Genomic DNA, 13,872 nt, shown 5'->3' on the forward strand with positions numbered 1-13,872 from the left:
TGGAGCTGAGGCTATGTCTGATTTTACCCGGGTTTCAGGTACTGTACATGTCGTGTCCCTCTAGAAGGGTGGAATGCTAACCCCGTCGCCAGAATTGGCGAGGGGTTAGTATTCCAATTCGTATGACACCTTACTCGACATATTTTGATAAAGCCAAACCAAAGATAGCATTTAACCGCGAGGTTCATAATGCACTTAAGAGTATATGGTATGACGATATCTGGAAACAGTAGAAGGAAGTTGTTCCGACCACTGCAGACAGGCTCAGCTCATGCCAGAGCACCATCTCACATGGAACCAAGCACTCTGCCTTCAGGATTGTTAAGGCCTGCCATAGGAGTGACTTATAGGTTATCATGTGTCCCATTTAAGGTTAGGTATAGGTATACTACACCTAAGTAAGAGGTGGTTACACCAACTTACCCCAGCTGAGTGATCAGCCAGTTGTGTCAAATTGTTAGGCCAAGCCTGGGGTGGCATAATACATGCTTCAGCCCCTGGCAGGCCTTGGGTACACCAATGCCCTGGGTACCTAGTGTACACTGGTACAGGGGCTGACAGGGTGATCCACTTCCAATTGGTTATGCACCTAGGGTGCATAGTTTTAATTTAGTAGAGAGAACAGCAGGCTGGGGGTCTGATTGGCAGGCCCACAGCCTCAATATGTCAAAAACCAGTGAAGCAAAAAGCAAAAATTTGGGGTGACCATAGGATAGCAGACCCTACTCTCCTACACAACCCCCCCCCCAACGCTGGGACATTAAACTAGCCTTGACCAGTCTCGTCTTCATGTCCTAAGTGGAAGTACCTGGAGAGACCATCTGCATTCCCGTGGTCAGTACCTGGCCGGTGCTCCACTGTAAAGTCCATCCCCTGTAGGGAAATGGACCACCTAAGCAGTTTGGGGTTTTCACCCTTCATCTGATTTAGCCACAAGAGGGGCTTATGGTCGGTCTGAATCTTGAAGTGAGTGCCAAATAAGTATGGCCTCAGCTTCTTCAGGGCCCACACCACAGCAAAGGCCTCCCTCTCAATAGCTGACCAATTCTTCTCTCTGGGGGCAACCTTCTGCTAATAAAAGCAATGGGTTGGTCTTAACCATCTACATTAAGTTGTGACAGCACAGCTCCCACACCCAACTCAGAAGCATCTGTTTGGACAATAAACTCTTTGGAGTAGTCAGGACTTTTCAGGATAGGTGCAGAGCACATGGCCTCCTTCAGGTCATCAAATGCCTTTTGACAGCTTACTGTCCACTGAACCTTTTTGGGCATCTTCTTGGATGTCAGATCATTAAGAGGAGTCACAATGGACCCATAGTTCTTAACAAACTTCCTGTAGTACCCAGTCAAGCCCAAGAAAGCTCGAACTTGAGTCTGGGTGGTTGGAGGAGACCAGTCCTTGATGGATTGTATCTTACTCTCCAGTGGTTGAACTTGGCCCCCACCTACAAGGTGGCCCAAGTATACAACCTTACTCTGCCCTATCTGGTACTTAGTAGCCTTGATCGTGAGGCATGCCCTTTGCAGAGCCTCAAGAGCCTTCTTCAGGTGGATCAGGTGATCCTCCCAGGTGGAGCTAAAGACAGCAATGTCATCAAGATATGCTGCGCAAAAGTCATCCAACCCAGTAAGGACTTGGTTCACCAGCCTTTGGAAGGTGGCAGGTGCATTCTTCAGACCAAAGGGCATCACCACAAACTGGTAGTGCCCACCTGGGGTTGAGAATGCTGTTTTGGCCTTAGACTCCTCAGCTAATCTGATTTGCCAATAGCCAGCTGTTAAGTCAAATGTGCTCAAAAACTTTGCAGAAGCTAGTTTGTCTATGAGCTCATCTGCCCTTGGAATAGGGTGTGCATCTGTCCTGGTGACAGCATTGAGTCCTCTGTAATCCACACAGAACCTCATCTCTCTCTTGCCATCTTTGGTGTGAGGTTTGGGGACCAGAACCACTGGGCTAGCCCAGGGGCTCTCTGAGGGTTCAATGACACCTAATTCCAGCATTTTATGTACCTCAGCCTTTATACAGTCCCTGACGTGGTCAGGTTGTCTGCAAAGCTTGTTCTTTACAGGCAGACTGTCACCAGTGTCCACCACATGGGTACACCAGTCAGTTTGACTAGGTATCAAGGAAAACATATGTGAAAATGATTGTAGAACCTGTCTACATTCAGTCTGCTGATGGGCAGTGAGGTTGCCTCCAAGGGTCACTCCTTCAACTGAGCCATCTTCAGGGTTCTGAGACAACAGGTCTGGGAGAGGGTCACTCTCTTCCTCCTGTCCCTCATCTGTAGCCATGAGCAAGCCCATGTCTGCCCTGTCAACATATGCTTTAAGCCTGTTAACATGGAGTACCCTGTGGGGACTCCTGGGAGTTCCTAGGTCTACCAAGTAGGTGACCTCTCCCTTCTTTTCCAGGATTGTATGGGGTCCAGACCATTTGTCTTGGAGTGCTGCTGGGGCCACTGGCTCCAACACCCATACCTTCTGTCCTGGCTGAAACTCAACCAAGACAGCCTTTTGGTCATGCCAAGCTTTCTGTAAGGCCTGGCTTGCCTCAAGGTTTTTGGATGCCTTCTCCATATACTCAGCCATCCTGGAGCGGAGACCAAGTACATAGTCCACTATGTCTTGTTTAGGCTTTTTGAGAGGTAACTCCCATCCTTCCTTCACTAAACACAGTGGGCCTCTTACAGGGTGCCCAAACAATAATTCAAAGGGGCTGTAGCCAACTCCTTTTTGTGGGACCTCTCTGTAAGCAAACAGAAGGCAGGGTAGAAGGATGTCCCATCTTCGCCTGAGCTTTTCAGGTAATCCTTTGATCATACCCTTTAGGGTCTTGTTGAATCTCTCAACAAGCCCATTGCATTGTGGGTGATAAGGGGTGGTGAACTTGTAGTTGACACCACATTCCTTCCACATAGCTGTTAAGTATCCTGACATAAAGTTGGTACCTCTGTCAGATACTACCTCCTTAGGAAACCCCACTCTGGAGAATACTCCCAGCAGGGCCCTGGCCACGACAGGTGCTGTAGTGGTCCTAAGGGGAATTGCCTCTGGATACCTGGTGGCATGATCCACTACCGCCAGTATAAATCTGTGCCCAGATGCAGTGGGAGGATCCATGGGACCCACTATATCTATTCCCACTCTTTCAAAGGGGACCCCCACCACAGGTAGTGGTATTAGGGGGGCCTTTGTTGTGCCACCTGATTTGCCACTGGCTTGGCAGGTAACACAGGAGCGACAAAACTCCTTTGTATCTTCATTCATATGAGGCCAGTGAAAGTGAGGGACAAGTCTGTCCCAGGTCTTGTTCTGGCCTAAGTGTCCTGCTAAAGGAATATCATGGGCCAAGGTAAGAAGGAAGCCCCTAAATTGCAGAGGTATAACCAACCTCCTGGGAGCACCAGGCTTGGGGTCTCTAGCCTCTGAATAAAGGAGCCCGTCATCCCAATACACTTTATGGGTACCTTGAGCATTCCCAGCAGCCTCAGCAGCAGCCAGCTGTCTGAGGGGTTCAAGAGAGGGACAGGATAACTGAGCCTGCCTCAAGTCAGCCCTTGAAGGTCCCCCTGTCCCCAGAAACTCAACCTGATCAGGTTCAAGCTCTTCAGGGACAGTTCCTTCAGGGTCCTCTAGATCAGCTTCCTGGGAAGGCTGATCATCACTCTGAGGCAGGGGGGAAGGCACAGCCTTGACCCTCCTGTTCTTCTTCTTGGTAGGTGCTTGGTCCATTGTTCCAGGATCCAAGACCTGAGGTTCAGTGAGGCACTTTTTGGCCTGTGACCTGGTCACAGCAAGGACATGTGATGATATACCTAACATCTCTGCATGAGTCCTGTACTCCACTTCTGACCATAGAGAACTCTCTAGGTCATTGCCCAACAAACATTCTACTGGGAGGTCTGCACTAACCACAACCCTTTTGAGGCCAGTTACCCCTCCCCATGAGAAGTTAACAACTGCCACACTATGTGAAGTAGTGGCATTGCTGGCATTGGTCACCAGGTAGTTCTCACCTGGTATGTACTGTCCAGGGTCCACAAAGCCTGGTGTCACCATAGTGACACTGGCACATGTGTCCCTGTAGGCTTGAGCCACTTTTTCGTTTATTAAAGGAGTCTGTCTGTACTTGCCCAGGTTACTGGGGCTCACAGTCAGGGACAAATCAATGTCCCCATCACAGATCAAGACTGCCTGTGTCAGGGTTCTGTCTAAGTCAGAATCTCCTTCAGTTCCCATAGTGATTCCCACTACACCCTTTGTCTGGCGACCAACACTGCTAACAGTAGTACTGGGAGCAGGTGCCTTAGGGGCAACAGTGTTGGGGGCTCCACCCTTTTTGCAATCACTAGTCCAGTGAGTTGTATTTTTGCAATGATTGCACCAGGGTTTCTTCTGACCTTCTTTCTTCTTTTTGGACTGTTGGGACCCACCCTCCTTAGCAGTAGTTTGGGGCCCTGCTGAAAACTTCTGGTCTTTAGGTTTCTGATCTCCACCCTTTTGGTCTGTTTTCTTCTGATCACCCCCTTGGCCCTGGTTCTGGTTCTTTTACTTAACCCTGGTTCTGACCCATTTGTCTGCCTTCTTTCCCAATTCTTGGGGAGAGGTCAGATCAGAGTCAACCAAGTGTTGATGCAGTTGCTGGTTTTGACAGTTATTTAAAATCTGTTCTCTCATCATCAAATTATACAATCCTGTAAAATCAGATACCTTACTTCCCAGCAACCAACCCTCCAAAGCCTTAGTGGCACATTCAACATATTCAGACCAGTCCTGAGTCTGTGTCTTTTGGGTGTCTCTGAACATTAACCTGTACTGTTCAGTGGTTAAGCCTAACCCATCTACCAGAACACTCTTCAGGACTCTGTAGTTTCTGACATCCTCTTCTCTAACAGTGAGGAGTCTGTCTCTGCCTCTTCCTTCAAAGGAGAGCCAGAGGATTGCTGCCCACTGGTCTTCAGGAACCTGCTGTACTTTGCAGGCTCTCTCAAGAGCAGTTATCCATTTGTGGATGTCATCCCCACTTTTGTAGGGGGGCACAACCTTAGACAGGTTCCTATTATCAAAGACCCTATCTTTGTCCTTAGGGACAATGCTGCCACCAGTGGGTATAGACCCACTCTCTCTAGGTTGCCTAGCCTTGTTCAGTTTTTCTTCCATCAGGGCTACTTCTAGCTCCTGCTTCCTGATCCTCAGCTGGGCTTCCTGCATTCTGGCCTCATGTTCCCTCCTCTGAGGGGTGGTCATCCTTTTCCTGGAGTGACCTTGAGAGCCTCTAGAGCCATGAGAAGCATTGGAGTCACCTGAGCGATTCCTTTGCCTCCCAAGCCCTGTGTTAAGTCCACTGGGGAGATCCAATGGGGTAAACCCATTGTCAGTCCCCAATAGCCTTAGTTTAGCTGGGCCAAGTATAACACTTGGCACTGGGCTAGTTCTCCCTTCATCCTCACTACTTTCTGTATCAGCCCCTTTATCACTCTCATCCTCTGTGGTATTATTGCCATCTAAGGGGTGACTATTGGAACTGGGTACCTCTGTAGCATCTTCAGAAGGGGGGCCTCCTGTTCCTGTCCCTAAGGGGGCTAACTGGGAAGCTTTCTTGAGCTCTCTCTGATTCTCATCATTTTGCAAGAGTTCTCTGAGCTCAGCAGAGGTAGGGTTCTTGGGCTGTTTAAGGCCTCTAAGAGTTGCCAAATGCCTGAGCTCATTCTGATTAAGGGTAGCAAAGATGGATGGTGCCCTCTGGGGGTCACTCTCAACAGAGATGGGTACAGTGGACCCCTCTGCCCCAGCCATTGCTCTTAAGTGTGGGTGGATGTGTTGCAATCTACCTACACTTGGGTTTACCTACTAAACCTATCTAGTAGTTGTAGTCAGGGTGTGCTACTCCCTTTGCTCTACAACAACTAAGTTCAGAAGAACTTAAGTATATCTAATCTTGTTTTATATGTACCTACAGGTACCTATGTGATCTTTCAATTGGTAACCAAGAGATTACAATGGTAAAACACAGCAAGCTCAAATCCAACCGCTGCTCACCAATGTGAGAAGTTGGCCTGGTATATGATGCTCACTAGTTAAAGTGATCACCTTGTACCGTGCCAAGCAACCCTTATGGTGTGGTTGTAAGTCAACCTTTTCGGACTAGCTGCCCTAGTGGTAGCGTAGGCAAAGCAGTCTTTGAGGCTAAACTCGTGAAGCGTGTTAAGCCAGCTGTTTTACCAAATGCAACCCCCTTTTATACCAATGAAAGGACACCACACAGATATATATTCAAAATATATATGTATTTATTTCTCAAAGTAACCCCTAGTCTCTTTATGAGCACAGGAGCGCAAATCGTCAAACAAGATTACAGTAGAATACACAGAAGTAGCACTTTATATGGCTAGGCTCTGGTGGCCGCTCAAACCATATACTAAAATAGTGGTATAAGTACCACGAACAGAAAAGGGAAAAGGCCTAGGGCCTCTAGAATCGCTGGGCCTACAAGGAGCTAACTTCAGTTAGTGACCAGGAGGTCCACGGGTGGCGTGTGCAGAGCAAATAGTCACACGCGTGCTCCCATAGGTTTCAATGGGTGCGTAAAAAGTACAAAGTTACTGCAAAAAGGATCTTCCGGATGGACTAGGAACTCAAGATTTGGAACACAGGCACTAGAGATGTAATACTACACTTGGGCACAGGTGTGCCAGCTTTACCTCACCCACAGGAAGCGGGTGCATAGGCCTCGAAGTGCGTCGGGTTTCTTCTATCTGTTCCGTGGAGCCTGAGGATAAAGATGCTGCAGGCGGTCGGTCCGGGAGGGATGCAGTGGATCCAAGAGTGGATCGGAGATGTTGAAGACCTGTAAGCAGAGGGGACAGTGTTCACAGTCACTAGCCAGTGACCAGCGTGGCACCAGGTGGGTACCAGGCAATGTCGGGTGCAAACAGGAAGAAAGGTGTAGCTTGTCTCTGCAGTCACGTGGTCCCTGGAGGTCGACGACGTCCAGGAGTCAGTTCACGAGCTGTCCCATGCAGGCTCTCGCTGTCAGCGGTGTCGGCGACTTGATCGAAGCAAACAAGCCTTGGAAAAAGCAATTGTTGTAGGAGATGAAATAAGCTGATGGTTCTGACCAGCAAGGTCAGAAGGACTGCTCCTTTGGAGGGGAGCAAGGGCCAGTCTGGAGCAACCAGACCAGCAGTGTATTTTGTAAAGTTCGTCGCCAAGATGGCTACCAGCCAGCGGGCCAGCAACCGGTTAGGCGCGTTGAGTGGCAAAATGCAGAAGGGCCCCACGCAGATCGTGGAGATGCTGGAGGGCTCACCTTTGGTGCAGATGCTGCTCGGGTGTTGGGCTTCTCAGATCCCAAAGCACAACTTGGAGGGAGCCTCGGTTGTTGCACTTGTCAGCTTGTCGTGGTCGTTTCAAGATGGCTGGCTCCACGTGTCTCGGTGCCTCCACGGGTCTCCTCTTTTCAGGGACTGTGGATCGGGCGGTGAGAGGTCTGGAGGTCCAGGTCTTGTCAGTCTCTGGACTCGGGCTCCGGCGGGAGGCGGCGGCAAAGCAGACGTTGATTCGCTGGATGGTGCTTGCGTTAGCAAGGTGGTCACTCCCTGACCACAGGGGAGATTTCCTTCAGTCTTCTGTGCAGCAGAACGTCGAAGTTCCCGTCTTCTTCTTAGTTTCAAGTTGATTCCAGGATGTCTGAAGTCTTAGGACACAGCTCCTACCTTTAAGCGGATTCTAGGGGCCGGACTACCTGCTAGGTCCCTCCCTAAGGGTGGGACCAGGAAGGGGGGTGGTTACACCCCCAATCCTTTGTCCAGCTCGCCCCAGGCCCCGGACTGGTGTGCCCCAGGACCGGTTTGAACTGGCATATGCACCGAGGCTCCTTGTGAGCCACAGGCATGTCTGGTTTCTTTCAAGCCCTACCTGACCAATACACAAAATCCTGTCTGGGGTGGTGCATGCACCTCCCCTGGCAGGACACCCTTTGTCCACACCTCCCAAGCTGGAAGGACTCCCAGCAGCAGGAGGGCAGACTTGTGTCTGTGGTGGCAGCATCCATTTTGTGGAGCTGAGGCTATGTCTGATTTTACCCGGGTTTCAGGTACTGTACATGTCGTGTCCCTCTAGAAGGGTGGAATGCTAACCCCGTCGCCAGAATTGGCGAGGGGTTAGTATTCCAATTCGTATGACACCTTACTCGACATGTTTTGATAAAGCCAAACCAAAGATAGCATTTAACCGTGAGGTTCATAATGCACTTAAGAGTATATGGTATGACGATATCTGGAAACAGTAGAAGGAAGTTGTTCCGACCACTGCAGACAGGCTCAGCTCATGCCAGAGCACCATCTCACATGGAACCAAGCACTCTGCCTTCAGGATTGTTAAGGCCTGCCATAGGAGTGACTTATAGGTTATCATGTGTCCCATTTAAGGTTAGGTATAGGTATACTACACCTAAGTAAGAGGTGGTTACACCAACTTACCCCAGCTGAGTGATCAGCCAGTTGTGTCAAATTGTTAGGCCAAGCCTGGGGTGGCATAATACATGCTTCAGCCCCTGGCAGGCCTTGGGTACACCAATGCCCTGGGTACCTAGTGTACACTGGTACAGGGGCTGACAGGGTGATCCACTTCCAATTGGTTATGCACCTAGGGTGCATAGTTTTAATTTAGTAGAGAGAACAGCAGGCTGGGCGTCTGATTGGCAGGCCCACAGCCTCAATATGTCAAAAACCAGTGCAGCAAAAAGCAAAAATTTGGGGTGACCATAGGATAGCAGACCCTACTCTCCTACAATGGGGCAGTGGGTCAGCCCATCTTTGCCGCTGTCGAACTTCACTGTGAGGGACCGCATTCTACCCTTTCACACGAAGCATATCCTCCCACAAAGTAGTTCCCTTCAGAGCCAAGGACTGCTATGACAATGTGCTCTATTTGAGACCAAAAAACGTTGCTGCCAAGTGTTTTTTAGATTAATGAGGGCCTGGCAGCTTTTCCAACATTTAAGTTTAGCATAAACAATGACAGAAGAAAACAAGCACTGACAAAACCAAAAGGCTGGCAGCCAAAGCTTGACCTATTCGCTTTTCCAGTGCTAATTTTCTAAGACTTCCCAATCTGTTGTTAGTTTTGTCTTCTTTTTCTGCAAACGTATGCCTCACTCCTCCAATATTTCCTTTTTGAAAACACCTTTGCTGTCTCTCAGCTATATCTTTCCATATCACTCTTTGACATCTACCCATTCATGTTTTCTGCACAGACTATTGTGGAATAATTTTTCTGTTGGCATATGACTGCGTACCGAATTTGTAAGGGGTTGTTCTGGTGTACAGTGTGCTTACAGCCTTGCAGTTTAGTTGCACTTTATAAAAAGGTGACCTTAATTTAAGGCAGGGCCACTGGATATATGTGATTGCGTAGCAGTCAAGTTTTTCGCATAATTGTGGATTTGCCACATAATTCATGTGCTGCATAATAGGCAGATTTTAACAAAAAATTGTTTCTAGCTCAAACGTTACTAACATGCAGCGACGCATGTTGCCGCGTTGTGGAAGGCCCTGTGCAAAGGTTGACAGGCCACCCTTCTGTTGCTTATTGCTATATTTGTTTGTTAACCTAGGACTTATGAGATGCAACTCACCGATTGAGCGTATGCCCAGACAGTGTTAACTAGTGTAAAAATGCCCAAATATGATTAATACCATCACAAAGTGTGTCGCATTACGCAGCATAATTTGCCTTTTCATGCCACATAATTTAGTGAACCCTGCCGCATGATTTGGCCCTCTTCTGCCTCATAATTCCAGTGTCCCAGATTTAACGAAGACGTACAGGTATATTAATTCTGTCCATATGATTAGGTCTGATTCCCTTTAAATCCGCATTTATTGGTTAAATACCACTAGGCCTGTACCTATGCCCATTAAATCTAGGTGCTTAACCATGTTTAACCAATGTTGTGTTTAGACTGTTCGTTGAGGTTATAAATATCAATTTACTTTGTTTTTCAAAAATGATTATACTGGCCAGAAAATCCAGTCATTTATAAATGCTTTTTAGCGTGATTTACAATACTGAGTCTAACCAACATGTTCTTGTTTACCTTAGCAACAGGAGCAAGACCCCACAAACCTGTACATCTCGAATTTACCCATTTCCATGGACGAGCAGGAACTGGAGAACATGCTGAAACCCTTCGGACACGTCATTTCCACCCGGATATTACGAGACGCCAGTGGAGTTAGCAGAGGAGTGGGATTTGCAAGGTGAGTCCCTTTGTGATTATAGTGTCAGTGTCTGCCTTTTTCACTCTTTAATTTCCTCTTTCTTACGTGTGGAAGGTCATCTTGACCATACGAAAGCGACAACGTGTATAATGCAGTGTTACATTGCTGCGATGTAAAATGGCCGACCGCTACATCGTCTGGAAACATGGCCTCTGGTCTTTTGGTCCTGGCTAGTCCTAAACCTGAAGGGATTCGAACATAAAAGCAACCTAAGTTTAACCTTTGTCTGGGCTGCCAGTAGAGCAAAGGCTCTCCTTTTTAGTAGGCCAGGAAGTAGAATTTCACCATTAAAATATGGAAAATCCTTCTGTCCTCCCCGGCGTTCCTCTGCTCTTTAAAGATGGCGGTGAGGGCCAATGCAACGATTGCAGAGCCTTCACTGGTTTTACCATCATGCCTGTCATTACCATATTTAACATGACTGTTTTGCTATCTTTTTCAGTAGTTTCAGTGCAGGGGAAGCTCGTCAAGTGTTGCTTTATGTTCTTTCTCCGAACAGCATAACATTGTCCCCGACAAGCTGAGGCATAATGTCCAGTGTGTCAGAGACCCTTGAGGTGTAGGTGCGGAAATGGATCCAGACGTAGGAAGAGCGTTACCAGTACCCGCTTATGTTGGCGGCAATTACCCCATGCTGCAAACAGCATGGTGCCATTGCTACCATGTATTTTAATACCCCCCAAGGTGGCTCCCACCTTCCAGGGTAAATACAGCTGTGCCATGTTAATGATTTTAGTCTATGACGGGTCTTCTTCTGACATTGCCACAGAGATGGCACCCACGGTGGCTGGACTGCTCAATTTTCAAACTTTAGATTGAACAAATCTTGCTTCACCCATGAACACGTTAGTATACCATGATACATGGCTGTATACGTCTCTGGTGGCTCTGGAGGCAAAATAAATAGGTGCACTTAACACTCAAGGTTACTAATGTCAAAGAGTTCAAAAATCTAATTGTTCTTGTTCTAGAGATGCTTTTACTATCAGGGACTCCCTTCCTTCCTCTGTGATAAGTGTCAAGTTCTCTCTCGTTAAGAGACCATTGCAGAGTTTGCTCTTTTCGTTGCCTCTTTGGTTTGGAGCTTGTTAAATATTTGAAATCCTGCATTCAGATATGTTATGTTATTTATGTTATTTATTTATTTATGAATTTATACAGCGCATAGCTGCCCCAGCGACGGGGCGTCCCAGCACTACCCAAAGAACAAGTGCCTAACGACCACTCCAATAAACAGAAACAATTACGCCGAAAAGAGCCAGGTCTTTATAGCCTTTCGAAAAGCCAGATGGTTCTGAAGTCCTCTAATGGGGATCGGAAGGGAATTCCCCATTATCTTATCTTATCTTATCTTATCTTATCTTATCTTATCTTATCTTACATCATGTTAATTGGAATTAGGCCTACGGGCCTTCCAACAAACTATCCACATGGCACTATGGTCAATCAGGTAGCAAATTAGGTTTCTTTCACCTTTGAGCTTAGCAACGCTATGGTCAAGGGGGTCATTTAGAACTCTTCCTGCCTTGCAACATCTTTCGTCTCCTACAAACTCATCAATCACTCAAACTGACACGATGGCTTGTTTTGGGACGCTGTGTCTACTGCATTGTGATCTACACAGGGTTGCCAAAGACTCTGACTGACAAAACCAAGCCCCATGCTATGTCTAGATCTAAGTAAATTTGCCATTAACAAACCGGCTCTGAAGGATTCCACTGACTTCCAGTGGGAGCAAGGATTCAATTCAAGTCGTTTTGCATCATCTAAAGGTCATATTGGAACAAACGTCTTATAATAAGTAGTCCATCTTTAAGGTCAGCATCATCACACTTGATTCCTCGTCACAGCTTCAACTGACAGAAAAGTACAGGCTAGAGCTTGGCAGTGTTGGGTCAAAAACTCTGGAATGCTATAGACCCCTCACTCAGAGCTGAACCTAATTAACACCAAAATCAGGAAACCTCTGAAAACCAAATTCTTTAATTAAGCCTTTGCTAGGATTGGACCTGCATCAAGCATCAAAGAATGTTGTGTTTCATACCAATTGACACCCGATTGTAGTCTAACAATCTGGTTATTACCTCAATTTTACTGCATATTAAATTTCCTTTCTACTGTCTGTAATCTGAGTGCCCCAAATTTATGGCAAGATGTCCATCAGAGCGTTAACGAAATACAGAAATAAAGACATAACTAACTTGATAAAGTAATAAAGTCATGGCCTCACCCTCCTAACCGTGATGTCAGACACTAAGACTACAGTATTCAGACCGGTTTCTCAGGTCACGTCTATCAAATCCCCAATAAACCAGGACCAAAGTCGTTGAGTTTGGCCACCTCGTCCCAGAACTCTTACAGTGCCAACATTTAGATATTCCTATTGTATTAACTGTGAATACTGGGAGGCAGCTGTGCGGGGTGGGGGGGGAGAAGGGGATCTAGTTAGCTGTTTTGTTGGGTTATGTGCGGGAGGGGGTGGAGCACGAGGCCAGCGCAACACTATCCCCATAGGACAATGAACATGGAAAAGGAAAGATTGGATCCATAGCTGAGGGGTAATGAAAGATGGGCAATGTGATATATTGCTAAGACTAAGGCCTGAATCTATTTGTATCAGGATCTGTGGTTTAGTTGATTGATAATAAAAGTCAATAAAGTTTGTTTAAAAAAAAAAATGGTGAATTTTGAATTTGGAAGCAAACCAGAAAAGCATGAGCCAAAATTTAGTTCTGGTTCTATTGAAATGGTTATTGGGTTGTGTGTCTCCGAACGACATAATCCCTTGTATCGTGACACGGAGGCCAAACTTCGCTAGTTGTAAACTGGGCTCAGAAAGGGCTTAAGTGTGAGTGTCTCTGACAGCATCAGACAGAGAGTGACTAAGAAAAGCCTGGCACTGCTTACGCTTCTGGGCACATCCGCGACGTTTGATACTGTGGGGAGCATGTTTACTCTGAAGTAATACCAAACCTTCCTGTGGTAATGTTATGCATGAGTACGTTGATTTATGAGTGTAAATGGCAAAAGTAAATCGTAAAAGAATTTTCACTCATAAATTAAGCCATTTGCCCCTATAAGAATGATGGGTCAGTGCACAAAGCTTTTTTTTCGTTCACAAATGCAGAATCGGGCTGTTTGCAAACACAAAAAAGGTTTTTTTAATGTACAAAGGCCCAATTTGAAAATCGGTAACGTGTTACTGAATCACAAAAGGGGTTTGCGATTGGGTATTAGGAAGGGGCATGTTTAGGGTGTCCCTTCCTAATACCAAATCGCATCGGTATGTGTGAATGAATTGCGACTGAAATGCAGTTGCATTTTGCCCATTCGCAACCTTCCCCTTTGTGAATGTTTGTAAAAACATTTTATAATAGCAGTGACCCTTTTGAAAACCATGAAATTCATAGTGATCAAAGTATAAGAAAAGTGATTCAGAATGTGCTGAAGAGAATTTTTTAAGATTTCGTAACCTTATAAAAATGAAAAGAAAACTTCACATTTTTCTTTTTGAAACGCATCCCATTTGCCCTTAAGGAAAACGTGCTGCATTTTTAAAAAAAAACGCTTTATTGAAAAGCACT

General features: G+C 46.6%; 1 protein-coding gene across 3 annotated transcripts in view; it reads left to right on the plus strand.

Moving 5' to 3' along the window:
• RBMS3 (RNA binding motif single stranded interacting protein 3) overlaps positions 1-13,872 on the plus strand; it is a 1,484,785-nt gene that overhangs the window by 933,607 nt on the left and 537,306 nt on the right. For all 3 annotated transcript variants that reach the window (XM_085630564.1, XM_085630565.1, XM_085630566.1), the window contains exon 5: positions 10,110-10,267. In XM_085630564.1, coding sequence (XP_085486690.1) covers positions 10,110-10,267 — 158 coding nt within the window. The remainder of the gene's footprint in view (positions 1-10,109; positions 10,268-13,872) is intronic.

This window comes from Triturus cristatus, chromosome 10, assembly GCF_964204655.1.
Source record: "Triturus cristatus chromosome 10, aTriCri1.1, whole genome shotgun sequence".
Classification (NCBI taxonomy): Eukaryota; Metazoa; Chordata; class Amphibia; order Caudata; family Salamandridae; genus Triturus; species Triturus cristatus.